At 40.8% G+C, this 27,018-nt stretch overlaps 1 protein-coding gene and 1 long non-coding RNA gene across 4 annotated transcripts; one reads left to right on the top strand and one right to left on the bottom strand.

Moving 5' to 3' along the window:
- Nucleotides 1-118: 118 nt before the first annotated feature.
- LOC135445258 (uncharacterized) lies at nucleotides 119-2,327 on the top strand. The gene is made up of 3 exons (XR_010439503.1): nucleotides 119-266; nucleotides 360-430; nucleotides 975-2,327. It is a non-coding gene; the product is annotated as an uncharacterized LOC135445258 (long non-coding RNA).
- On the bottom strand, nucleotides 2,313-27,018 carry IRAK1BP1 (interleukin 1 receptor associated kinase 1 binding protein 1). 3 transcript variants are annotated; one of them, XR_010439501.1, is made up of 5 exons: nucleotides 26,602-27,018; nucleotides 20,098-20,163; nucleotides 16,156-16,286; nucleotides 7,977-11,943; nucleotides 2,313-4,531 (listed from the first exon to the last, which is right to left on the bottom strand). XR_010439501.1 is itself a non-coding variant. In XM_064707432.1 (4 exons), the coding sequence occupies exons 1-4, from the start codon at nucleotides 26,860-26,862 to the stop codon at nucleotides 11,697-11,699; spliced, it is 705 nt and encodes a 234-aa protein (XP_064563502.1). In that variant the 5' UTR covers nucleotides 26,863-27,018; the 3' UTR covers nucleotides 6,133-11,696. The 3 variants fall into 3 exon arrangements, 2 of the variants coding, with proteins under 2 accessions (XP_064563502.1, XP_064563501.1); XM_064707432.1 differs by lacking the exon at nucleotides 2,313-4,531 and having other exon boundaries at nucleotides 6,133-11,943; XM_064707431.1 differs by lacking the exons at nucleotides 2,313-4,531; nucleotides 7,977-11,943 and adding an exon at nucleotides 14,834-15,147 and having other exon boundaries at nucleotides 26,602-27,004.

The raw sequence follows: 27,018 nt of genomic DNA, 5'->3' as shown, positions 1-27,018 counted from the left end.
TCTTAGCTCACTTCCATGTGTGCACCAGGGCGCCTGCCTCTAGCCCTCCAGGAAGCCTTCCCTGTTCAGGTGACAACTGTTTGTACCACAGCTGCATCCAATCCATGGAAATCTCTGCTCCCAACAGCTCCAGAAGACAGTAGAAACACTTAAGCAGAGAGGATCCCCTGCCTCCCTCCTGCAGATTACTGGTCTGTAGCCTAGCTGCCCTGAGTGAGTGATGCAAGGAAAAGTCAACATAGGGTGTGTTTTCACAAAACTGCAGGGTTAGTTTGTTTATATCTTCATTTTTCTGTTCAATAGATGCAAGAAAAAATAATTGTGGATTCTGTTTAATTTCACATTATTTACTTTATCAGATGATCTTTTCCTTACGTTCCTTACCTGAAAACCCAAGGCAGTGATGGAAGAGAGCCTCACTCAGATGCAGGTACGTGTGCCTCTGGGTGACAGGAATGTGGAATGGCCACAGTGGAATGAATTGAGTTCCCTGTGACTTTCCAGACTCCATGTGAAGTCTGGCAAAAGCAAGACTTGTTTTAACAACTGAGAAAAAATCTCTGTCCCAAGCGTGTGAGTTTTGCTCATTGGTGCATTCTGCTTGGAGAAAATAATTTAAGAATGCTGAAAATATGACACACTTTGATGGTGCTGTTATGTCCTGGAGGTGGTAGTTCTGTGGAACGTACATTTCTTTCCAGTATTACAGCACAACAGTAACAGTGGTGTGCTCATCCAAGCGTAAGCCACTCCAGGTCCAGGGTTTCAGTTTTGTTGCTGAGAATAGTCTTAAGCACTTAATAACATTTCCTTTGTTTTGAAAATAGCTAAAAATATTTTTCTGTGTAACTCTGTACAGAATCCTTAAAATACAATTGTATCCCTGTTCCCATTTCTGTGACAGGTATATTTTGGAAACCTACTGTAATTCTTTCATTTTGTGTAGAAATCAAGACTTTTCTTTGTATTAACAGATGATGTGAAATGTTGGTACCTGGCAGTGCTGTTTGGGGCATGTACTGATTTTAACACCAGCAGGAAATTAAACTCCAAACCAGCCACACCCCAGCCCCTGCCCCTTCCAGTAAAGGAGAGACAAAAGAGGAGGGATATGGGAAGAGATAACAACTTAGTGAAACACGAGATGGTGGAATAAGACGCCCGCAGTACAATACAAAAAGAGAAGGTGTTTTACCCACCGAAAGGTATTCACCACCAGGAGCAAGAACAAAGGCGGTGGTGAACATGTGGTTGTGTCCATGTGGTTTTTCCAGACAAAGGCAATAGGATGATCATTCCTGCATGCTGCCCACATGGCAGTCAGGAAACAAAGGTAGTGTGGTGGGGTTGCTCCCAGGGCCAACATTTCCCAGCCAAAAATAATGGAAAACAGTGATAGACAACCCTTCCTGGAAGCTGAGTCATCTGAGTAGGGGTTGCTCTGCCAGGCTCAGTTCTGTGCATTTGCTGCTGCTTCCAACAATCCTGTGCACCAGGGCAGGGGAGGATGTCCCATTGGGATGCTGGCTTCGTGCTGTCCCTGATCACTGTCCCTGCAGTGCCACGCCACAGCCTCGCCTCAGCACCGTGTCCCAGAAAAATATCCCAGGATGGAGTCCGTGGGTCCTTTGCTGTCACCCTCCTGCTGAAGCAGGAGAGGCAAAAGTGGCCAACTTCCAGTCAGAGTGCCTGCCTTTTCCTGCTGGGTCCAGGTGATGCAGTGTGTGATGCAGAATAACAACTTGGCCAAGCCCACACTGCTAACTCTACCCCCTCTCTAAGAGGACAGACCATAATGCTCATTAAACAAAGGGAATTGTGTGGTTGTTGAAGTTCACCATTTTGCTTTCAAAGCGAAAAGTTTTTTGTGCCAAAGCCGGTGTTCACTGCTCTAGCCATCGATATGAGCTTTGCAAAAAATGTTTGTCACTTTTTCCAAAGATAAATGACCAAAGCGTAATGCATTTAAAAATTAATCAATGTTGCTAGTTGAAAGCAAATGTGAAAATAAAGCAAGTGCCAGCAAGCAATGGACAATGTGACTGGAATTTAAATAGCATAAAGTTGAGTTACTGTACAACAAATTATAATGCAAAATATAATTTTTGTGGCTTTTACTACTGTTAACAGTAAACTCAAAGCCCAAAATGTCTGGTTGTTTTTCTAGCTCAGAGAAATGTGCTAAGAAATCTTTGCAAGAGGCTTAATTTATTTTTTGAAAGGGCTGTAGTGAGAATTTATGAATCTTCTCTTATACTTTGAAATCTGTGTGAGTGCTGAAGGGATGACAGGGTAGAGGATTTGGGAATGATGTTCCTACTCTGGTAACAGCCATATGAACTTCCTTCATGCTTCCTTTTCTTGTCTCTGAAATGGGAAGATTTTACCTAAACTTGGTCTGTTGGCCTCTCATTTTACTTTAGCTAGATACATAAATAACAACAACAACAAAAACCCAAAAAAACCAAGAAAACAACTGAAAAAAACTCAAGAAGGAGAAAGCAAGAGGCAGGTAACCAACTCATTCAGCATCAAATTTCTGCAGAAGCCTATTCCTGGAGGTATTGACTTCAAACAATGTTAGCATTCAAGAGCCAGGCAACCTCAGCTGTTAATTTGTGTTTTGTCTCAGATCTTGGAATCTGACTTTGAACAAGAATATTCAAAATAAAAAAGACAACTTAAAATGCAAACCTGGTTAGAATCTGATTAAAATATTAGAAAGAATTACTGCATTTGTATTCTGTAGCAGAGAAATCTAGTGGGGTTATTTTTCTGAAATTTGAGCACCTTATTCAAAACTTGAATTCTCTTAACTCTTAAAGAAGACGGAGTAAACTTCCATGAACTGCTAAGAATTGAAATACAGCTGTCAAAAGCTTTAAAAAAAGAACTACTTAGAAGTCCTTAATTAATGATTGCCTCTCAATACACTGCCTATTTTTACCCAGCTAAAATCTCAACATGAGGAGCTGGGTAGATGTGTAGTCTGTACTGTTGCTGTCTTTCATTGACAGCAATTAGTCTGCATGCATGGGGAAAGATTAAATATCTGGAACTCAAAACATTTATGCTGTTTCATGCTTGTAAAATGTTTGAGGCTGTTAAATGTGCACCAATGTGTGCCAAACTTCTGATCAATAAAGTTTACAAGGGAAATCAGTGGTTAAGTTGTTTAGGAAAAGTTACTAGAAAATTCACATAAGCATTGTCCTAAGAAAGGGCAGATCATCTGAAATTGTGTTATGGTCAGGATTGTTTCTTTTTTCTTGCATGCTAATTTATGAAGTTGTAATTTTCCTCTGGCTATGGCCTCTTTGCCCACCTCTGCATCATGACAGAACACACAGGGCTGGTTTCTTTCTGGCTCTTGCACTGAAGATCTCTGCTCAAGCACATGGGCACTAAGCTATTTTGTAAAAGAAGCATCTTGCAATTTGATTTACTTTATGTTAAGAAGATGTCTTAACGTTTGGGTAGTAATAAGTTGCTTGAGTCACACTAACACCTTCAGCCACCCTGAGGTAGGATCAGGTGTTTACATGGCTCCTGAGGTTTTGCTCAAGGGAGCTGGTAGGTCCCAGAATTTACTGCAGCCTGGGATTGGTGATGCAAACACAGCCACAATGTCCCAAAGGAGTCTGTTCTCCTTGGGGTGGGCTCTGTGAGGCAAACAGGTTGCTCTGAACAACCTGATCTAGCTGAAGATGTCTCTACTTATTGCAGAGGGGTGGATTAGGTGCCCTTGAAAAGGTCCCTTCCAACTCAAACCATCTATGATTCTGATTAAAAAAATATTTTTCTTAGGTAGAATTTGTATTTCTAGTGTAGGCTAGTATTCATGTGAGTTTTCAATTGGGCATTCCTGCCATGTTGCACAGGTTTAAATCCATCAACAAAATTCCATCCTAGGCCTGGGCCCTTAGTTCCCACATGTTCACTAGGTATGGCTTGGTAACATTTTTGGCTTTTTTCAGAGCCTTGCTCTTTGGAGGGCTGTGCTCAGTGAGAAGTGATGGCTGGAGCATTTCCTTTCTCTTGGTAAGGCTCAACGTTTACCACTGATGAATCTCTCTTCTTGTCTATAATGTTCCCATTGCTCCGATCTCTCTGGATCATTTGCAGTTTGTCTGCCTCCTCTGTTTGCTCCCACTCTGATTTGGGTGCCATCAGCCGATCTGGTTGCAGTTGAATTTACACCACAGCAATCCGTGACACACATGGGGCTCATGGCCGGGTTTGACTCCCTGGAGCAGGGGCAGCCCGGAGTTCCTGCTGCTGACACGCGTGCTATGGAAACCACTGAGGACGCTCCTGCTTCAGCTGTGCCGGCATCCAGCCGTGACACTGCCGGGCCAGGGGCGCACCAGGAGCTCTCTGAAGTACCAACAGCGTAGAGAGAGGCAGGACATGAGGCTGGGTTACAGGGTTACGACATATTTTGCATAAACATCACATGAGAGAAAACCACCGGACTTCTATTCATAGCGGTTCACGCCACTTGTTCATCCACATTCACAGAAAAAAATACCTAGGTAAGGAAGTTGAAAATGTTACTGTCTTTAAGTTAGTCTGAAGAAATAACTTAGAACTTTTTATTTCTCTATTTTAATCTCTCTAAAACTGTCGGGTTGTAAAGTCCACGGGGGAGTTTGTTGCGTTTTGACATTAAGAAATCCTTCTGCCCTGAAAGCTTTTTGTGCGAGGGAAAGCCGAGAGCAGGGGGTAACTTCCCAACGCGACTGAGAGCCTGGCCCGGGTTCAGGCTCGGCGCTCGCCTCTCCGGGCTCCTTCAGGGCGCTGTTGCTCGGCCCCAGCTCCCGCCCGTGGGCGCCGGGCCGGGCCGGGCCGGGTGAGGGGCCGGGAACAGGGACAGGAGCAGAGGGGCTCACCGGGAGCCGGGACAGGAGCAGAGGGGCTCACCGGGAGCCGGGACAGGAGCAGAGGGGCTCAGCGGGAACCAGGACAGGAGCAGGGGAGCTCACCGGGAGCAGGACAGGAGCAGGGGGGCTGCGGCTCCCCACGGGCGCTGCCGGCTCGGGGCTGCTGCGGCTCGGTGCCCGCTCGGGGGCTGCAGGCACAGCGCTCTTCTTGCGGGCGCTCGGGTGCTTCCAAATATGCACAGAAATAATTTGATTCGGGCTAACTCGATGTATGCCACCGCATCCTTTCCGTCTGGGGAATGCGGCTGCTGAAAATGCCGATTTCAGGGACAGGAGGAAGCTGCACAGCGGCAGAAGTTGTACTGCCCCAGAGGGCAGCGCGGCGGCGACCCCCGGCTCCTGTCCAGCCCCCAGGGCGCTCATGGCTACTTGGCTGAACCGTGACTCGTCCTCCCCCCACACCACACAAGGCTAAACAAGTACTCTACAGCTACTGATAACGCCTAAAAGGCGATTAGGAGACGTTTTTTTCTTTACTGGTGGCTCTAAAGCAGATGATGCAGAAGTTAAAAATACAGTTTGTAGTAAGGCTTCATCACACACTAAGACATTTCCATATTCCTTACAATATTCTTTGAACCTCCTCTTTGTGATCTTGACTGCTTTTGTTGGGCAGCTTTCATAAATCTACCTTCCCATGTGCACCTGTGCTGTGTATATTACAGTAACCCAAATTAGTTTGCATATTACATAAATTAGGACAGCAGGATCTAGAAGCAATTCGGACACAACTAGTGAATTGCTTCTGCTTGTGGGCTGAGTATTCCGCTCCAGGAGAGAGCAGGAGTTGCACCAGCTGCTCCTGGAGAACAGAGTGGGTGAATGCTGCAGTAAACCAGCTACTCTGAGAACACCTGCGTAGAAGACACAAGTCCCAAATTTCAGCACGTCTTAATTCTGATTTGAAAAAGCCTCACAGATGTAAAGACAGTCCTCAGGTGAAGGTGAATATCTTGATGGTTTGGGGAAGGAGGGAAGAGCCATGAATATGCACTGGTATGGTGTTTCAGGAGCCTATGGGGATGAAAGGCGATGTCAAATCCTTTTCTAATCTAGTGGTGGGACTGTGGCACATTATCAACCTGGCACAGTGCTGTAAGTGCCTTCAGCCTGAAAGAAAAACCCCTTAGTTCTGTCAGATGTGCAATTACCACTGAATGCAAACAGATTATTTTTGAGGCCATCAATCTGGTATGCCAGACATGTTTAATGCACTCAATCAGATGACAAAGCAGCACAAATAATTTGGTTCATGGACAGCAGCTTTTTACTGCAAATTGGACAACCATACAAATTCCCAGTTCCTCTTTTCTTTTTTCCCCCCCTCTGTTTACAGACAAAAGAGTTGCCTGTATAAATCTTAAAAGCAGGTTTTTCTGTCTTGTGTACTTTAGTCTTCTATTAGCTTTTGTAAGTACCATGAAATTTAATGGAGTTAAAGTGGCCTAAATTAAGTGTGCTCCAGCTGTAGCCAAAATGCCTGAGTACAGATTGTACATAATGTTGTGAACCAGCAAAGCAACCTGAAGGAAACCTTTAAGTTTGACACATCTAGCAAAACTCGCAGCTTTATTTTATTTTATCTCTTTTTAAAATTTTTCTCTTCCTCTTTTCTGAGTAGGAAGCAGTGAAGTGTCTTTGCCGAAACTTCCTGTTGGAATGCCTCACATCAATGCAGCTGCAGCTCTGCAGATTTCCATGCTGCTCTTTGCTCTTCCTGCACAGTATTTCATATCTCAGTGGTACAGAACGAACTCTGCTGAGCGCATCCAAATAACAGAAAAGTTGTAAGACTGCCCTTCCCTACTGTGTTTATTTGTAAGTGAGTTATCTCCCTCATCCCCAATGACACTTTGCCCTGGAAAGCTGAAGTGTGGGTGGATTGGCTATTCCTATACAAAACCAACATTTAAATCACACCTCAGGCATTTTTATGGCTTAATATGACTGTATTTAGTTTCAAAATTCAAACAGCAATTGTTGATTTCTTCACATATAAATCTTATTAATCTGCATGAGTGCCTTAACCTCATTCTTTTTTGTGACATTCCAATGTACGTTACTAAGGGTTATGTCCCTTTCAAAAGATGAAAATTAAGTGATTAAGTAACATTAGTTCTGATTTTCCATCACCTTTTGATATTTACTGTTATAAAATATTTTCTTGCATAGTATGACTCCGTACAGACTCTTAACCAACAAAATTCACTCACAGTAAATTACCTAAGGCAGGGACAATGATAAGAGCTAAGTAAGGAGTGCCATTTCGTCTATGACTTAAGAAGTGTATTGGCAGAATCCCACACACATATCTCCAAAGAAAAAGTGGAGATTATTACATCAGATCCAAATTTTTGATAGTGGTGTCCATTGGCAAACACTGGCATCTTGAAATGAACCATGCAAAGAGAGACTCAGTTGTACATGTGGCCTGTGCAGTGCACTGGCTGTGTGGTTCATCTGTGGAATTCCAGTGCATGAAGCAGGAAGAGCAAAAGATTGATCTGATGAAAAGAGAACTAAGCTTGGTTTATGCATGAAAAGCCAGAGTGAAATAATTTTCAGGCCTCATGGAATGAGTCAACCACTTATTATTTAGATTTATGCAAAAACCTGTAGGCTTTTTTAATAGTATTTTGATTATGTACACCATTAAAAAAATATCTCATGCTCTCTATTCTTGAGTAACAGTTGAAGCTGCAGAATCTGAATGTAATTTAACAATTCCTATGGTGCAAGTACAGGAAGAAAGCAATCTTGTAATGAAAAATGGTATTTTCCAAAATTTACATATGGTTTACTGGTAAAAGTGATGACTGAAAGAATATTCATTTTCAGTGCTGATATTAATCTTGAGGAGAAATTGTTCACGGTCACTGACCCCTTCTTTCTCTTTGCTACAGAAGTGAAACTTCAAAGCTTAAATATTAAAAATCTATATAAGAATACTAAAGAAGGTTTTAAAAACAATATGATGACCATTTTTACTCCTAAAAGATAATTGCCTCTTGGAGCATCTCAACAAGATCTTACTTGAGTCTGGATGCATGGGCAGATCATTTAAAGCTGTGGCTCTCAAAGACAAGGTAGGGTGTTACTGTCCACACCTAGGAGATTTCAGCCATGGTCTGCTCTGAGCAGGAAGGCGTGCTGTGGGGGAGTAAGTGACAAAGAGGAAATATCTCTCATTTACTTCTGAGACTCATCTGGAACTTTCTACACAAACATCAAAACTCAACTCCATGTGAAACTAAATGTAACTCATGCAGTAATTCTGTACATGTTATCCTCAAATTTATCTGACTCTGAAGGCAGAACAATTAGCCACATCAGATGCTTTAGCATTGGATGGATATCTTATGCTCTATATTGTAGTTCAAGTTCAAAATCTGAATTAGGAATCACAGACAGAAAATCTGTGTGCTAAGTAGTGAAATTTTGATTATTGGTCATATAACAGTGATTGGTCTAGAAAAAGTAAAATTCTATCCATTCATACATACAAACCATTTTAATTTAAGAAGACTTCATGGACTTCTTTCGGTTTGTTGACGGCCTTATTTGTGAGATTTAATTCATGGAGTAGAAATACTCCAAAGGTTTTACTTTGTATGGACCTTCAAATGTCCTTTATTCTTGATCCATGTACAATAATCAATGGTGTCAAGTCCTCTGAACTGTGGAGGATCCTGACTTAGTTTTGCTTCCAGCAAAAGCTAGAGGAATGGTCTATGACTGGAATCAAAAACTGTGCTCTTCTAAGGTTCACCATAAATTGCTTCTCAACTTCATGGAAAGCTCCATGCATATCTAAAATAAAGCCTGCAAAGATGCAATGATACATTGGTTATTTGTATATAGTTGGATTATTTGTATATATTTTGTGTAGAGTATATTGTCTGTGTCTTCTGAATATTTTATAAAGAATTTGCTATTCTAAAAATAATGTCATTTGAGACTTATATTAGCTGCTGTTTTAACTTTGCCCACTCCTCTTTCTGTTAAGAGGTACTTGTCAGCCTTAAGTCTTTCTATACATTTGAGCTAAACCCAAACTTTTGTAAAAAACATTGTTTGCACAGGAACCTGCTCTCATTTTCCTGCAGGCAGGGTGAAGGGAGTAAGACTGAAAGGCACCATCAAAGAGGAAGGAGACCAGGACAACCTGTGGTTCTTTGGCACCAATGGTTTGCTGGCTAGTATGGATGCAGAATGTTACCCAAACTCCTCTTCATAGACTGCTGCTGTTACATTGCCAGCAGAAGGAAATGTTCCATATTTTCATTGCTTTTTTACCCTTTCTCCTTTTCACTATAGCAATGAAAAATGTTAGCCATTTCCCCTTTCTAAACATGTCCATCTCCTGCTGCCCACCTTTTACATTCAGATGAAATTCAGTCTAGTGCAGAAGGAAAAGCTGCACTTACTGCAGCCTCAGGCAGGGACTCATTGCCAGACACCTTGTCCATACCAGTATAAACCAATTTTAAAAAAATTCACAAAAGATACTGAAGAATCACACTGCAGAGCAGTGTTTGCTCACCTCTATAAAACTAGTGAGTTTCCTCTGATATAAAAATTCTAATGCAACTGTAGAGTAACATATTCAAAGAAATGAGATTCATACTCTTTTTTTCCTGTTAGAACAAATTCCTTTTTCTTGTGTATTCCTTAAAAGTGTTTTTATGTAAAACTCATGCAGGCTTCAAATTGTAAAGAAGTTTGTATCAAAGGCTTTGCAGTATCCCACTCAGAATAATTAACCTTCTGATTATTATTAAAACTCAGCTTCTAAAGAACTTGTTTGTATGTTGAGTTATTAATGTTACATTTTAGGAATTGGTACTATGGAGAGAACAAAGCTAAAAGCGGTGCCAATGAAGTAAAACTCCATTCTTATCTTGCAGGTATTGAAGTTTTTGCAATTTCATAATTTATTTATGATGTTGTCTACAAGGCTTCTATAGTGGATTTCTTTACTTAATTTGTAAATGGCAGACTGTTTTCCTTTTTTCGTGTCTCTAAACATGATTGATAATATTCAGTAAACAAAACAGTAAACATAAAATCCAAGGCCTCTTCCCTGTGTTGTGTAATAGTATCAATATGATGTAACTATATGTATGTATTTTACTGAATACCTCAGTGTATGTATTTTGAAGGAAGAAAAAAGAAATAGATGACCACTTTATTACTGGAAAAAAGTCCCTAATCAGACTGAACAGAAGAATTCTGTGACCTAAACTGGCAAAAATAATGTCACAATAAGTTACCACAAGTCAGCACTGTAAAATACTGTATGTAAGGCTTAAGTAACTGTCAATGCACACACGTGTTAATGCTTTCTAAAACTCTGTTAAAATCCCTATGTAATATCAAATGCATACAAATAGAAAAGTTTCTTAGTGGATGTTCCTTTGTAAATTATAGTAATTAATATTCTGGGGGGAAACAAACAAAGCACCTGCTCTTCTTTAATTCCCCTATTAATCTAATTATCAGTTCTCTTCATGTAAAGTCAGAATAATTTCTGTTAAAATACTTAATATAGCTGACCAAACTTTTATCCTTGCTAAGTCTCTTTCTTTGTTAAATTAGAATCAGCTCATGTTCACAGTCCAAAGCCTGAATATATTAAGTTCCGTGTGGGCCAGGTAATAATTCACAGAAGATTTGGCTACTCAGGAGTCATTGTTGGATGGGATGTAAAAGCTAACACTCCAGAAGAACAACTACAACCCAGATATCCTCCAGTGAAACAGGTCTGAATGTACTAAACTCTTGCTTTATTAATATATACACAGAATAACTCAGGTTAAAATACCCTCAGAAACACTGTTGCAGACCAAATTCCTGCCATCCTAGTGGGAGTTCCTTACTGCATTTAAGAAATGCAAGTAATCCTCTGTGTTTAATCAGTTTCAGTGAAAAAGCAATGTTTTTGAGGATCTGGTTACTTGGAGTGTAAATCTATTTAAAAACACATTTTTGTTAGAATTCTTGAAGCCTTTAAATTTCTTTTGCTTAAGTCCTTGTATTTGAAAATCAGATGCTAAACCTTTGTTGACAGTGCTAATCTGGTAATGCAGTGCTGCACACTCTGCATGCCACTGACATGCTGCTTCAGTGGCAGGAAGACACTAATTATTAAGTCAGAGGAGTGAAAATGAGGAAAACATGAAAATCTTCGCCTATAGCAGAAAATTCATGTTCAGCTGGGAACTGACATTGTCCCATTTTGTGCATTTGGTTCCTTCCCTGATGTAGTTTTATCCAACTGTCCCTCATCTTTGGCTTCTAAAACACCTGCATCCTTGCTTTCTTTTCTCCACTCAGTACTGTTACCACCAGCTGAACCCCCAAGAATTTCTCAGCAGACATTGATTCTTTTTATGTAGTACCTTACACTGTTCTGCTGTCCCAGCCTTGTGTTCATTTTAATTGTTTTTAATTTCAAGAGCAATGGCAAGCATCTTTTGCTGGTTTTGAGGTTTAATTGCCTTTGCCTGTCATGTCACAAGCACTTAGCAAAATGCCTTCTGACCTTTAGGCTGCAGCTTACTGAACTTGGTCCTTGTAAATCCCTCAAAACATCGGCCAGGTTTTCAGCCCAACTTTTCCTAGCCTTCCTCTGACTTCCAGATCTTCATGAAATCACTGAGCAGAGGCCACTGCCTGTTCATTGATCGATACTGATTGCTTCATAAACTCCATCTGTATTCATCCATCACTTTTTTGTGTTTAGATTGTGGGTTACTTTGGGCAGGAATGTTTATGGACAGCAGCGAATACATGGCCCATATTCCCTGGCCCAGGATTTGTTTTCATAGGTACTTCTTTGTTGGAAGATTCATGTATATACACACACAGAAGCTGCCTTAGCTCTTTCCAGGGACCATGGTTGTTGGAGGTAGCATTATGTTCTGAACTTGTCTCTTCTTCTCTTGGAGTTTCATTGTCACTTGTGAAGGAAAAGGGTGGTAGCAGATCGTCATTGGGCCTATGTACAAAAAAGCAAGGATATTGTAAATCTTGTTTCTTGCAAGGTCTGTGGGAAAAAAGAGTTAATTAAACTCTTGATTCCTAAAAAATGTTTCAGATATCACAAGAACTTCGTGTGTTGCAGTTCTGATTGCTTTATATTTAATTCTGACATTGGTAAAATAAAAAATGAACTGGCTGTATATATATATGTATACTCACACACACACACACATATATATATATTTATATATATACACACATGTATCTCAAGGGGATTTAGATTCTGTAAGCCCACTGAAAGTTAACTGATTATAATATGTAATCTTTAGTCATCATCTCTCTTTGAGGCTATTTATTTTCTTTCTATTTTTACAGGATCTAAAAGATACTCCTCACTATCGAATTCTAATTAACAAAGCAAATGGATTTGGCAAATCTACAGCTTATGTTTCTGAGGAAGAGATAACAGTTATTATGGGATTAGAGGTAGTACTTATTTTTATTCAGTTGCAACTTGATTGTTATCCTGTATGTTTAAAAGTTGGCTGACCTTTGGCTTAATAAATACCAGCTAGGAGGCAAAGTTAGTGAAAACTAATAGAGAAAGCAGATAAACAAATTACTGCTGTACTTTCAAGCATGGGTTTTTGAAGCTGAAAAATGACCAAATTCACTTTAAAGTGGGGAGTACCCACTTTAAAGTATTCAACTGCTGAGGTTTGTAAGTGTTTTAGCAACTTGATTTCCATTATATATAGGCTGTTGCAGACACAGACTTTTGTGATTTCTGGGGATCTAGTAAAGTATGCTGGTTTCTCAATTCTACTCTGAAAAATCTCCATTTCAAACAGCTCCTGCTCAGCTGCTGCCCAGACTGAAGAATGTCTTCTTTCTTAACTGTAAAATTCTTCGGGAGCCAAAAATTCTGTTTTGTGTATCAGGGTTGAAGTAGCTTTTGATTCCTGGCTTATGCAAGGCACACCTGAGTTTTAGACTAGTCTGAGACTCTGAGCCAGAAAACAGCCTTCAGGCATGCAAGATACATACAGGTGGCTTTTTGCAAGGGACTCCTATGCTGCTGTGGATGCCTTCTCTGTGGACAGTAAATACAGGATCTGTATTTAAAACAGCAAGCAGATGAACCATTCACTTAACAGAAGCCACTTGATCTAGTCAAACAGAGCAGATTAAAATTGGCACATTCCTCTGCCTTTTGGGAAAACCTCCCAAAGGAATTGTGTAAATCAGACTGGCCTGAAGGCTCTCCATGCTGTCTCTCAAAACTGTGCTGCTGCACATAAAGGACCCCTCTCAAGTACAGTGTGACACAATCACCTCTTTTATTTGGGAGAAGCCTTAGTTCAGTCCATTCTGGTTTAGTCACCAATTGTAATATAGAATATGCCAACATGCCTGAATTTAGGAGCAGAAACTATGCTGTTCCAGATGAGTATCATAAATATTTAAAACTGTATTCTGCCCACACTGTCTAAAAATGCACCTTCCACTATGCCAGTTAGCTGGCTACCTTCAGTTTCCTTTGTATTCCATCAGGAGAAACAGATACTTCATCTTAAATATTTACCTTGTGGAATTAGCTTTTACGGTATCAAATTGCTTTATTCACCCACATGGCAGGTTAATTCTCCACGAAGATTACTGGAGAAACTATTGGTAACAAGCTCACAAAACCAGGTATTTCAAAGTTGTCTAGCTGAGATTATTAACAGATGGTGAGTCATGCCTCAAGTTCAACTGGTCTGTGGATTGTCCTCACTCAGCCTTTTATACAGTCTGATAGGCACAGTAATTTCTTGAAGAGTTGAGAGATCAGAAAATGCTTAGACTTGTCACAACCCTTTCCCAGCTGACAGTTCTGAGCCACTCACCGCAGGCTTCCTGCACCAAGACAAGGCTTGGATTGTCCCTGGTGGGTTTGCATCTTCGTACTGGACCTAGGGTCATCACCTGGGTCTGTCTTCACCATTTCCCCCACTGCTTCTTTACTGTTCTCGCTGCCTCATTGGATTAGATAACTGATCCAGCTAAAAGAAATACCAAATACCTCTAACAAATGTTAGAGCAACACAAGTGAGAACTACTTCCGTAAGAAACAGTGCTGATTTTAAACACTGATGCTGGTGTAAATCTAGCTTGTAACATCTCATGAGATCTGTTCAACATTTGTAAAGTACTTGGAGAGAGTTGCTATTCTGATGACAGAAATTCAGTTATGGTACACAGAAAATGCCATTGAAAGTACCTCTATGTACATAAAACTCATCAGGAGTTTTCAAACAATGTAGTAACTTCAATACTTCATTTAAGTATCAGTTTATATTTATTTCCAATTCTAATGCTTCTTCAACTTGAAATATTTTTTTCTCAGGTGTATCACCCTGATATGGAAACCTACTTCAGTGGATATGATGGATCAAAATACATTATGCAGCCATGGTTGAAAAAACTCTACCCTCATGACTGAGTACTTCAGTGTCTGTACATGTAATGTACATCCAGATAACAGATGTCTTTTTTAAAACTGAGCAGACACCAGGATAAAATGTATATTTTTTTTCCTATGATGAAATAAAACATTCCTAAGCAGGTTTTATGTTGGACACACTTTTGTCAGAAGTGAACACAATGCATGCTCAGTTTGTCATGACTTAGTAATGGAGATGACTTCCTTCCAGTTTTGGGAGGAAAGGTATACATAGTTTCAGATATAGCACAGTTTCAGCCAGGTGTGCTAAACGTTTGGCACATCAAATATCTTGCTGTTTTACAAGGGCCAGGAAAAAAAAACCCAGTTGTGAACTGTACTTCAAGAATTAACTGTAACCTTAATTTTAGGGGATAGACTTACCCCAGGAGTGAAGTAAAAAACCATCAAAAATCACAAGTAAGCATAAAAATTTTATTAAGATGTGTAGGATTTGAAGGTTTCTAGGGCAATTTGCTTCTTCTGTTTTCTTTTCCCTTTATCTCAAACACAGCAAACACTCTACAAGATGCATAAGCAGTAGCATTTTGGATTCTTTCTTGCAGAGTCTGTGAATCAGCAGCGAGTGACAGGTGACTGTCTATGTGGCCTCCCCATTCTTTGGTTTCCTCTTCTTTTATCAATAAAGGCTTTCCCAATGCCTGGCCAAAGAGCTGACAGACTTCCTGGGCCTTGCGGCGCGTGTTTCCCACGGCAGTGACGCACACTTGGCGGCTGAGAGGTGGAAGCAGCAGCACAATAACAAGCAGGATCAACTGATGCACCAGTGCTCCTGCCAAGCTTTTTGTTTTTAGCCTCGCAGGTTTCGTAACTGCAGAGATGCTAAGGCACATCACCCACATCACCTTCCCCCAGCTTCTGAGCCACAGCTTGGGTATTGAGGGGACAGTGTGTGGAGGAAATGTCAGCATCCACTAATTCTGATGAGATCAAGCATTTCTAACACCTGCATGCTGCAGGCATCCACGCTGAGTCCAGCAAGAGTTCAACCCTTGCTCCAGGCATTTCGGTGGCTCAGCTGCAAGGTATATTAGCACCTGCTTAAAGTCACTGGCCATATTTCCTCATCTCCTGTAGATACCTCTGGCATTCATTTCTGGCATCTCTGGAACCTTTAACGGCAGCTAATTAAGCTTGCTGCTTGGACCAGGCAGTTCTTTTCTCACAAGAGGCAAAACCCCAACCAAGACTAAACTTCCTTCTGTCCCTCCCATTTAGCGAGAAAAGCCTGGACTGAATAGTCAATGCTTAAAACAGATCAAGATTGTGAGCTTCAGGGCAGCATATTTTGATGCTGAGATGTGTCACACGTGGTTCTTTCTAGATCATGTCAGCTAACAGAAATGGTAATTGGCAAAGGTACTTAAAATTATCAACACCTGGTAACACACTTGCACCCTCATGAATGAATACAAATGAAATCTACACATGATGATGTAATCAGAGACAAATTCTGTTGATCTAAGATTCCCAGCAGATTATACTCCAGTGGAAATCAGTGGGAAAATAACTTTTATTACATTCTGCTTTTGCACAGGGACAAGAACAAAGTCTACCTTCTAGGCTGAACAACATTAACTCTTAAGTTATATTAAATACTGAAATCTCTAACATAAATATTCATAGGTGTGAAGGAAACTACTTGCTCCCATTGCAAACAGCATAAATTATGTATTCATATTAACTGAGGCTGTAAGACTTTTGGCACGTGAGAGAACTTACCGAAGTGAGTCTATGGCTTCTGGTGTATGGTAGAAATGAGGTGGATTGATGGTAACAGAGGTTCCTAGCTTTTCAATGAGTAGATTGCAAACATTCTGCATTTTTCCAAAATCACTGAATATGATACAGACCTGGGAGTGAGTGAACAGACATCACATGAGTAATATTTTCGTTTTCCACTATGACTCAACACTTTCATTTAAATCAGTGTAAGGCCAGACATCTACAAGGTAACTAAACACACTAGTGCCATATACAACTCCAACATTTATGAACTTATAAGACTTTTATATAGCCCTAGAAACTAGCATTGTTTGCAACAGAAAGAAGTTCTTAAATAGTTTAAAACTGAGGATTAAGAAATCCCTTCCTGAAGAAATGCAGAATTCTTGGTATGCAAACAATCAGAAGAATAAATGTGCTCTGGTGCACATGACTAGATGCATCCTGGTTTGTCCCTTCTTAGATTGCTGGATGTTAATTATGCAGAAGCTCATACAAAATATGTGGAAAACACTGTGCATGAAGGAAAAATATATTTTAATTCCAAGCATTAGATTAAAAAAACCTCAGCTATGAGATTAAGCTAGACTGAGCCCAGTTCACCTTGCAGTGGGCTCCAAATCCTGTGTTGTCTGAACAGACTCACTGCAGTGCTGAGAGGGAACAGGGCACTTCAGACTCAGATTAAAAACAATTTAAACACCCAACATTAAATTAAATGAAGATGCACTAGGAACTGAGGTCCTTCCCAAATGCTATGAAGCAGCAATCACTATCAGTCCTGGATCCAGAGCCCAACAGTTCTCCTGGTCCAGCCAGGCAGCAACTTGCCTGGCAGAAGCCAGCTCTTCTCTGTGGCAAAGCACAGCTGCCAGGGCTGAAGCAATGACACTGAGCTGATACAGCATTCAGGAATCACAAATCCTGGATCCCTAACTTTTTTAAAAAAAAACCTAAAGCCTCATCTTCACTTCCAGTACAGTGCTCCCACCATGAGTCAGGTGGAATCCCCAACTCCCTTCTTTCTGCATATTAATACAGGTTCCACAGGAGTGGAAGAAAAACCCTGCGGTTAAGAAAATTCTACTGCCAACACGTGGGACGTACAGCTGCCCCCAATGCTGCTGCAGTCTATGCATCACTCTACCCCAGTGAAGGGATAAGACACAGAAATCTCAGTTACAGCACGTCAGCAGCACTGCAGCACCTTCCTGTGCGCATACCAGAGATTTATTTACCTTGTGCACAATGAGATAATTCAAAGAAGCTGAGCCTCTCAGTGAGGGAGGAGGGAGCTACTTCATATGCAGAGTAAGGTAAAAAGTGCTCCCATCTTGTTACCCTTGACAGCCTTTTGGTGTAGTACCTGAACCTTATCCTGGCTTGGATCCTTGCACTGGTTCAGTGGCTCTGAAAGGTGCAGTGTCAATTGAACAGAGGCTGAAGATGAGGCTACACCTACAGTTTTTTCTCCAGTGGGAGTTCTTGCCATACATATAAAAAGCACACATCCCCCTGTGATGTTTTGCCAGGAAACTGTCATAGCTGTATTTTGTGTAAAGTCTCACTATGAGGACTGTCATAGTGTTTTCCAGATTGCCATCAGCATTTACAAGATTTGTTCCTTCTAGGGGATGAAACAAAAAAAGTGATGAAACAAAAGAACTATGGGTCTTAAGCAGGAGGTAAATTGCTCAGACTGGGGCACTTCTGGGCACTCAGGAACTTTACTGTTAAAAAAAAAAGCACTTGATCAGGTACCCTCAGAAGCACAAAGCAACTGACCAACAGCTGATTTTGCTGTTTCCCCCTCCTAAAAAAAATAAAAATAAAAATTTTCATTTAGAGCTACATCTAATACATTCAACTTACAATTACAGAGAATACTTCAACATTAAAATGCAAATAAATGTTTTAACTTTGTCAGTTATTAAGATTAAAAGGTAACAAGAAGCTATGCAAAACTATTAGAGACATTCACAGGTTTGGAAAAGGCTGCAAATGACAAGAAGTTATGGTTTATAAGGAGGTGAGCATACTAAGAAATGCACAAAACCAACATAATCTTCCTCCCATGAGAACGTCACACAATAAATGAACTATTATGATAAAGATATTATAAAGCTTTGTGATCTTATACACAACTTCATTCTTCTGAATATTTTCCTTTATTATAGCATGAATTAAAATTATCTCCTTACAGTTGAAAGAATATCCTGAATTCTTCATTATACTTTTAAATAGCTACACACCTGGGAATTTTTCAGTCTTCTAAAAATTCTTTACAGGAGACAAATGATGAAGAGTTTACAGAATGTAGTAAAACAGGATGTCCAAGACTTTACATGTAACAGATATAATGGCAAACTCTAATAGAGAAGTGAGTGGAAGTGAGTTTTAAATTCATTCATGTTGCTAAAGCAGGCAAACAGCCTTGTCAATGGACCCTCACTAGTTTATGAAGCTGCACTAATGAAACAAGGATATTCATAAAGGGAGAAGCAAGGAGAGACTGATCTCTGCATTAAGAGTGGCCACACTGCTACCTCAGCGTGCAGGGCAGCCTAAACAGCAGCACTGTGCATGGATTCTTCCAGTTCCAACCCCCAGGGCCCCAGGCAACCACACAACTTTGCAACAGCAATTACAGCTGGTCCAAGCTGCTTACAAATCAACACTAAATCGAAGTAATCAGCCTTCCACATATAATCCTTGCTGCATAAAAACTAATAGCAGAAGACAGATAATTGGTTAAGTTACCACTTAAGACTGAAGTTGTAAGCCTAAGCTTGTCTGTAGCATAAACAATAATTCATTTAATAATTAATAATAGGGGGTTTATTAATTTTTAAGTACAGGTCATCTAAAAAACATGGTGATTTAAGGTCTCAGGGTAGTATGTGTCTCCATGATGAAGCTGAAGTCATTCAGAACATGAATGCACACCATTTAAGTATCTTAAGACTAATTTTAAAATCCAACTTTTGTTCTCCAAATTCTCAATCATTTCTGTATTTATTGGTGTTATTTAGATAAGAATATGCCTTAAAGCAAGCAAACTAAGGAGGCTGAACTTGTTTAAGAGGACTCTAAACCACAGCTCTATAAACCAGCTATCATTTTATTGCAGGCTTCCAGGTTTACTTTGTAAGGATCTCTAAACTTGCTGGGTAGTGATTAAAGTTTTATGGTCTAAAAAATACATTAGCTAAACACACAATTTCCCTCAGTGAATGTTTCAAGCACAGCGTTTATTTCCTACTATGGCATGAATGTGCAAATATATACTTCCCTTAGCAGATACTGAAGTAAATGGGATTATTCCCATAATATCTGCATTTCACAGAGCATTTTACCTACAAAATTCTGAGCCAATTACCCAGGAAACAATTACCTTTACTTTACTTAGAGCAAGCTGATGGCAGAGTTGTACAGAACAGACCAAAATCCAGGTGCTCTGCAACTGTGGCCTAAGCAGATCTTGCATTTGCTCCCAGTTCAAGGAGCTAAAATAATGAAAAAAAAAAAAAAAAAAAGAAAGAAAGCTGAGCTGGGGAAAAAAACAGGTTATTAACTGGGGCAGCTTTCTGAACTCACCAACTCCTTGCAAGAAGCAGAGGGCAGGAAGGGCTACAGGTGAAGGAAAGTTCAGAATTGTTGGTTTGCTCACACTGCCCCAGAACCAAATATGCCAGTCTGTAGCATCAGGTAACATTTAAAAAGCACACATTCATCTGAGAAGAAAACAAGTTCAGCACAAAGAACAACAGAAGACTGCAGCTGAACTCTGCTATAAACTGCAGTCCTCAAATAGTTCTTTTGGACTATGCTGCCGTTATGTTCCTTGGTCTGAGTAAAGATAGTCTGCAAATTTTTATAGGTCTTTGACACACTTACTTTTTAATTTTATTTTTATTTTTGGCTAGGTTGAATACATACCTCTGCTTCCATTTGGTAAGTATTTTCTACTCTGCTAAAATCTTCTGTTACAGTCATATTTTCTTCCTAAAACAAAGTAGAGGAATACAACCTTAAAAGACAGAAATTAAGGATCTGCTGTATCTACATGGTGTCCTATAAAAGCTGAACTGTTTTGGTATATTACTCATGACTTTGAAACAGAAATTTTGAATTTTCCATGCAAATAACTTCAGTTAAAAACTAGCTGGATGTTAAAGATTTCTTGAATTATTCTAAATCAATTATACAGTAGCTCTACAATGGGATTTTGCTGCTATTCCCTTGAAGAGAACAATTAGGTCATAAAAGTAGCTGCTAAGTAGAAGCTGTGTGTATTAGTGTGTAACTGTAAATTCACCTGGTACAAGAAATCTAGAAGCTTCAGAAAGTTAGTATGTGAGAAGTGCTTTTTAGGCCCCTATTTTAAGATATTTTAGCAGCAGCAGCAGCTTGTAGCAAGGTGATATGAACAAAGATTGAACAGCAATTATTCTGGCATAATGGTAACCCTTGAAAAAGGCTGTTCCACCAGTGATGCCTCGGCATCAACAGCAGCTCCATTGGTCAACATAATGGCTGCACAGAGCACTAGCAAATCCTGTAGGACACATAAACAAGGTACTGAACTCAGGAAGATACAGAATAACTGCAGTTACATGTGAATATTTGACCAGCTTGCTACTGGTCTAACAGTCACATATCTTTCACCCACTTTGCTCTGCAGCAAACAGTTTGAACAAACAATTTATTGTGAAATTACTCTATCATAGCAAAAAAAGCACAGCCTACAGTTTAATTGCAACTTTGCATGTAACACCTATGAAGTGTAGTAAAGCAAATACCCAGCCTTCCAGTCACTAAAGAAGTTTTATTTACTAGATTTATTTGCATAGGAAATATTTTCTTCAATGCTGACATTCAAGATGCTTTGTGTCAGAGTATTTCCTAAAGATGCTCAAGTCTTCAAGTTTATCATGTAGCATGCATGCATGCATAAGTTTATGCAAATAATATTAACTATGAGAAGCATTTTCCTTTTAAAATATTATATGGTTTTATTACCATTGAATAAAAGTCTACAAAAAACTGAAATTTCAAAATTTGTATCATGATTGATTGGTAGTGCTCAAATTTAAGCACAACAGTCCTATTTTTAGATATTTTCAGGAAGTCTCTTCTAGTAAGGGCAAGGATTAGCAAGGGCCAGTAGTCCATAAAAGCTGTATTTTTTCTTTTATTTGGCTGGGGTTTGCTAGAGTGATCAAGACAGTCTAGCACCAACAGCTCATTTAATTTACAGGATGGGGTAAATCTTACTATTTGTGTTAGAATTCAATTACAATTGCCAAGAAATATTTTTCCCCAGAGGTTTCACGTATCTTACAGAAATTACCACACAGAAAAAACAAACTACTACAACTCGTATCTTACAGAAATAGCTGTGCTGTAACACAACTGTAAACATAGAAAAAATGCATTTGTTTTCCCCTGTCCCCTCTCCTTAATCCTTTTTAAAACAGGTTCTCCTTCCTGCTGAGCAGATCCAAGCCTTGGAATCTGGCTGTGCCCTCCCAAGGTTCCTGTGTATTTAAGGACACTGCCATCCCGTGGCACCAGGCGCTATGGCAAGATCAATACTATGGAGTGAAAGATTTTGCACCACGTATTACAAAATTTCCTTCACAGCTAATTTTAATCCCACCAAATGTGACAGTAGCTGTATGTGCTACTGAAGATAAATGGATGAAATAACTGCTGAAGTCATAACAAGGTGGCCTTCTGTGATACATTTTCTGTTAGATACTTCGCTTCTGTTTGTGACTGTTCACACAAAGATATGGAAAAGACAGGTAGGAGACAACAGAATTTGAAATTGGAATCAAGACTGAGACTACTTCAAAAGCAACAATTTTTCTTCCCTACTGTTTATGTCTACTATTCATATTTTGGCTGAGGAAATACCAGTTTGATTGAATGGCCCCAGAAGAAATACTTTTCACTGTGACTTAGGGAAAGCTGCACCTCAAGTATTCTGGACATCTGGAATAACTTTCTATATTTTCTAAATCTGTGGGCCAAGAATCACAAAAAATAATTAAACCAATATAACAATATTGGTATTTCAATCACCCCAGAAGCCATTGAACAACTCTTAAGAGAATCACGCTTGTGAATTCTGCTTATAAAGCCAATTTTTTATGTGGCATCACATCACTGCTTCAGGCACTCTAAAATAAACAAAAATGAAAAAGATAGTCGATATCCCATTGAGCATATCAAGTCTAGAAATTGCTTTGCTTTATATTTTCACTCTTTTCAACTGAACACAACCTTTTATAGTCCTTCCTCCTATCTGCTACTTCTGAACAATGTCATAGTCACAGGACCATTGTGTCCACCCTCATGACACTGGCAGGCTATAGGAATGACTGCTCTTTTCCCCAGAAGAGAACAGGAAAAAAAATAATGGGTAAGTTAGCAAATGCATACTTCAAGGAGACAAGTATGCAACAATACACTAAAAGAACAGCCCATCTGCACATAAAATTATGTTCTGCTCCTGGCTAATGACTTAATGAAACTATGAGACCTTTTTATGATACACAAGCCAAGCCTGAGCAAGGGAAAGCACTTATAGTTTGGAATGTATGCTAAAGCCTGTTGGGTAATGTATGCTGATATGTGTAACTGTAAATAAAAAATATCTGGAGACACTTGAAAATGTCTCTTGAAATCCACTTGTACATTTGAACTGATATATCCAGTACAACTTTACATTATCAAAAAGAAGGATATCTGAACAGTCAAAAGAGTCAGCTTCTTCCATGTGAAGACGGCATTTTTGTTCTTGGCACTATGGAAATGGTTACTGAGAGCCCTGATCTTGCTCCTGTCTCCTGCCAGTCATCCACAGTGTCTCCAGATAGTTAAGGATGCTGAGCACCTTCTGGGATTGGGTAGCTGTGCTGCAGCCTCTCATCCCCACACTCTGTCTGCTCTTTGGCATGAGATGTCAGAATGACCACACAAAACCCATAGTGAAAAACTTTCTGCTGCTTAAAGGAGAAATAACCGAAGTATATTATATAACCAAACAGTTACTACAAGAAAGACAAAAAGCAGATTTGTCCTCAGCAAATGCAGGGTACTCTGGAGATATTTCTTTAAATATGTAGTAATATAAAAAAGGCGATGCCTTACACAGGTTTTTACCTTCAGTCAGGGATATATTGTCATTGGAAGACTTTGCAACTAAGTCAGCAAACTTTAAAACGTTTTTTAACTGACTGTATGGATGTTCATCCATAACTGTGACTCCCGAGTAAGTTTTGAAATATGAAGAATATTGCACATAAATCCAAGGGAGGTATCCTAGTTCAGACAATCTCTAACACAGAACCTACCAGATATATTTTGCTAGATGGTTTGTTTTGTTCTACAACACTCTGACAGGTACAACAAATATTATCACTGTTATTTTAAACATGGTGCCAATGCCAACAGTTAGATATAGCCATTAAAGAAAACAAGTGTCATCTCCACACCACTCCCCAAATAAATCATAGCTGGCAAATATAAAATCTGTTTGCTTCCAGAGAAAGAGAAGAAAATGTTACTTTTGAGCAGCTGGGTTGATTAAGGGAGATTGCTTTGAAGGCTGCAGGGAAAGTAAAATCAATGGGGAAACCACATTCTGTGCTCTGAAGTGCTGCATATACTTACAGCACTCTATAAATAAATGCCACTATGTGCATCTATTTCTGATTAAAATCCTGTGTAAATGTATATGGAAATCAGGTGCTGCCCCCAGGCCTCCTGAGAAGCTGCTAATGCAAGCTCCTGCTGCTGCAAAGGTTATGCACTTCCCATCTCACAGATTCCCTACTATAGCAACAATAAGGGTTAAGAAAATTGTGCTGTGCATTAATTAAAATAAATATATAGCATAGTTAGATGATTTCTAAAGAGGCCTTAGATAAGCTTGCAACAACTAGAACCATATGGAGACTGTGAAGAGACATTAATTTTACAGTTGCCTAGAATGGTATTAGCTGCAAGTGAAGTTATCAAATGCAGTTAAAGAACAAATTGCCAGCAGTGAGAGTTGTTAGTGGAAAAGCTGCAAGGCAAATAAAAGCTCCAGCAGTAGAGTGATTTAAAACTGGATGAAACAAAGCACTAAAAATTATACCGTGGGGAACTACTCTGAAAAAAATAACTTCATGTTGTTTTTCTCAGAGTTCCCTAGAGCTAACACTTTGCTAACACTGAGAAACCCACAACTCAAGCAGCATTTCACAGTCTCTCAACTAAGTGGAAAGAACATTTCCATTCTCCAACACACAGCATCTTCGAAAGAGAAAAAGATTACTGTGAAATTATTGTAACTATAATAAGACACCAAATACTCTCACATTGTAAAAACAGCCCACTCTCCACCCTGCTTGCCTGCTCACATTACTTTTCTGAACCTGACTGTTATAAATCCAAATAAAGTCATTTGTTTGTCCAAGTCGTACTTCAGCTTGCAATCCTTTTTTCTAGCCTGGAGTGGTGCACACAGCCCCTCTAAAGCACACTCACCTCTTTAACACCCTGCCTGCTCTTGTTGTGTGCCAGCCACTACATGTTGGATGCTCCTTGCTGTCCCAATTCAACCAGTATCAAGTCAAAACTGGAAGTCAGTTGTTCAGATTCACTGTGGGGGAAATATCTCCAACTATCTTTTCCAATATAGCCATGCTCTGAAGAACTATTTAATGACAGTCAGGACAAAAATCTTCCATAATCTGATAGCTCACCATGGTGGTAGGTACAAAGGTTAACATTTTCTCTAATAGGAAGGAATGCATGCTGAATTCCTCTTAAAATCCACCACTTTAAACTCCTGTTAATTCATTTAATAGACACTGAAGGCATGTAACCTGCAATCCCTCACTACAATGCACCAGTTTTGGCTGAACGAGTCATCCTGATGTCAGTGGAACCCATGACAAACGCTGCCTGTGACAGACATGCACCCAGCCACAATCAATACCTGTCCTAAAGCAGCCTCCATACCCCCTTGTTGTCTCGTCCCAGAGCTGCAATATGAGCTTTTTCAGGGGCACAGTGGTCTTCTTCACTGCCTTCTTTATTCCTGAACAATTTATATAGATACTACAGAGACAGCATAAGAGTTCAAAAAAAAAAAAAAACCACAAAATCCTATTTTGTTTGGGAATGAAAGCTGATGCCAGTACTTATCTCCAAATGCATGCAGCATCTGAAATGTGGGCATGCAATTTCACTGTGGCACATCGCTGTTTAGGCTGAGTAACTGACTCTCCTACTTTGCATTTACTAACTCTGACTTGCACTGTACCATCATGCAGTATCAGGAAACCTTCTGCAACTCCTTTTTACTCCACTGAATAATCTGGTGTTCATAGCAAACCTTATCATCTCCCTTTCCCCCTAGCTTAACTGTGAATACACTCAAAAGGCACAAACCTGCTAGGGAACTTCAATAAGAAGTAACTTTTGAAAACAAGTGCATATTCCATAAAAGATAAGGGTTTTTTCTGTTTTTAAGAGCCCTATGTGTGGAACGCTGTCCAAAACTCTTTTGCGAAATCCAAAACCATCATCAGCACAATTGTTGGGACAAACATCACCCTTATGGAGCATTTACTGTTTGGACAGAGCTTTAAAGGTAAGTCTGCGCTTTTTTCATTGTTGCAAAATTACTTCCAGACGCTACAATATTCATTGTGGTAAAAGAACTTTCTGGGTTCGCAAGGGGCTTCTGTCACTTCAGCTATCTTGATCATATCTCAAGTTTTTAAAAACCTCTCTACTTAAGTAGAACAAGAAAGAGGGAAAGATCTCTGTATGTATTTGCTGCTAAGCTCTGGTCATCACAGTTACTCTGACACACACAGGTACAGGTTATGCTGCTGTGTACAACTTTATCAGTTTCACTCGCCTGCACGGGCGAATGCTGTATTACACCAGAAATCACAGAATTAGGTTGGAAAAGGCCTCTGGTATCATAGAGTGAACCCTTTGAACTTCACCATGTCAATAGACCATGGCACTGAGACCCACGTCCAGCCTTTCCTAAAGTGCCTCCAGGGACGGCGATTCCACCACCGTGCGAGTCGAACAGGACAGCTTTCACATGCTTAACAAGCAACCTGTTGGAAAGCCCGGGTAGCGACATTCCGCCTTTTCCGCTGGGGCTGGCATGGCTGCAGACTTCCAAAGACAGGCAGGCTTTTCCAGCGGTTCCCGAGGCTCCCTTGCTTCCAGCCGGCACCAAGGCCCTCCGCGGGCACCTCTCCTCAGGGCCGCTCCGGCGGGACAGCACTGCATCCCGCCGGCTGCCGAGCGGCACCGGGAACGGGACCGGGAACGGGGAATAGCCCCGCCTGCTGCCCCCCCCGCATTCCCCCTGGGGACACCCCGGCGCCTCAGGGGGCCTCGGGCGGCGGAGCTCACCGGGATGCCGTTTAGGCGGGCGGTCTGCGCGATGTACTGCAGCCGGCGGGACACGCTGCTCCGCGCCGCCCCGGCCGCCTCCTTGCGGCTGCCGAGCCGCAGCGACACCCGCGCCCGGTCCGGGCGGGCGCTCAGCTCCGCGCTGCCGCTCACATGCACCTCCCGCCCGGGCAGCGCCGCAGGCTCCACGCGTCCCGCCGGGGACGGGGCCAGGTCGAGCTCGGCGAAGACGCGAGAAGGGGGGGGCGCGGGCGGCGCCATGGCCGTGGCTATGGCGGCTCCTCACGGCACCATGGCAACCCTGGGGCGCCACGTCACGGCGCCCGCGCGCTCCCGAGCGCCGCCGCGCGGGCCCGGAGCTCCCGCTCGCGCCGGGACCGGCGTGCTCACGGCGGCGTTAAGGGAGGAAAAGACGTC

Source organism: Zonotrichia leucophrys, chromosome 3, assembly GCF_028769735.1.
Source record: "Zonotrichia leucophrys gambelii isolate GWCS_2022_RI chromosome 3, RI_Zleu_2.0, whole genome shotgun sequence".
NCBI classification, from domain to species: domain Eukaryota; kingdom Metazoa; phylum Chordata; class Aves; order Passeriformes; family Passerellidae; genus Zonotrichia; species Zonotrichia leucophrys.
The sequence above is the reverse complement of the archived record's forward strand: the minus strand, read 5'-3'. Positions and strand labels throughout refer to the sequence as shown.

What these genes read in the sequence shown, in the direction of transcription:
- IRAK1BP1 (XM_064707431.1), bottom strand. Translation starts at nt 26,862, where the DNA reads ATGGCGCCGCCCGCGCCCCCCCCTTCTCGCGTCTTCGCCGAGCTCGAC. An exon ending in CCCGCCTAAACGGCATCCCG is followed by an intron (nt 20,164 to 26,601) that starts GTGAGCTCCGCC and finishes ACTTTGTTTTAG; the next exon opens with GAAGAAAATATGACTGTAAC. An exon ending in CTTACCAAATGGAAGCAGAG is followed by an intron (nt 16,287 to 20,097) that starts GTATGTATTCAA and finishes ACTCACTCCCAG; the next exon opens with GTCTGTATCATATTCAGTGA.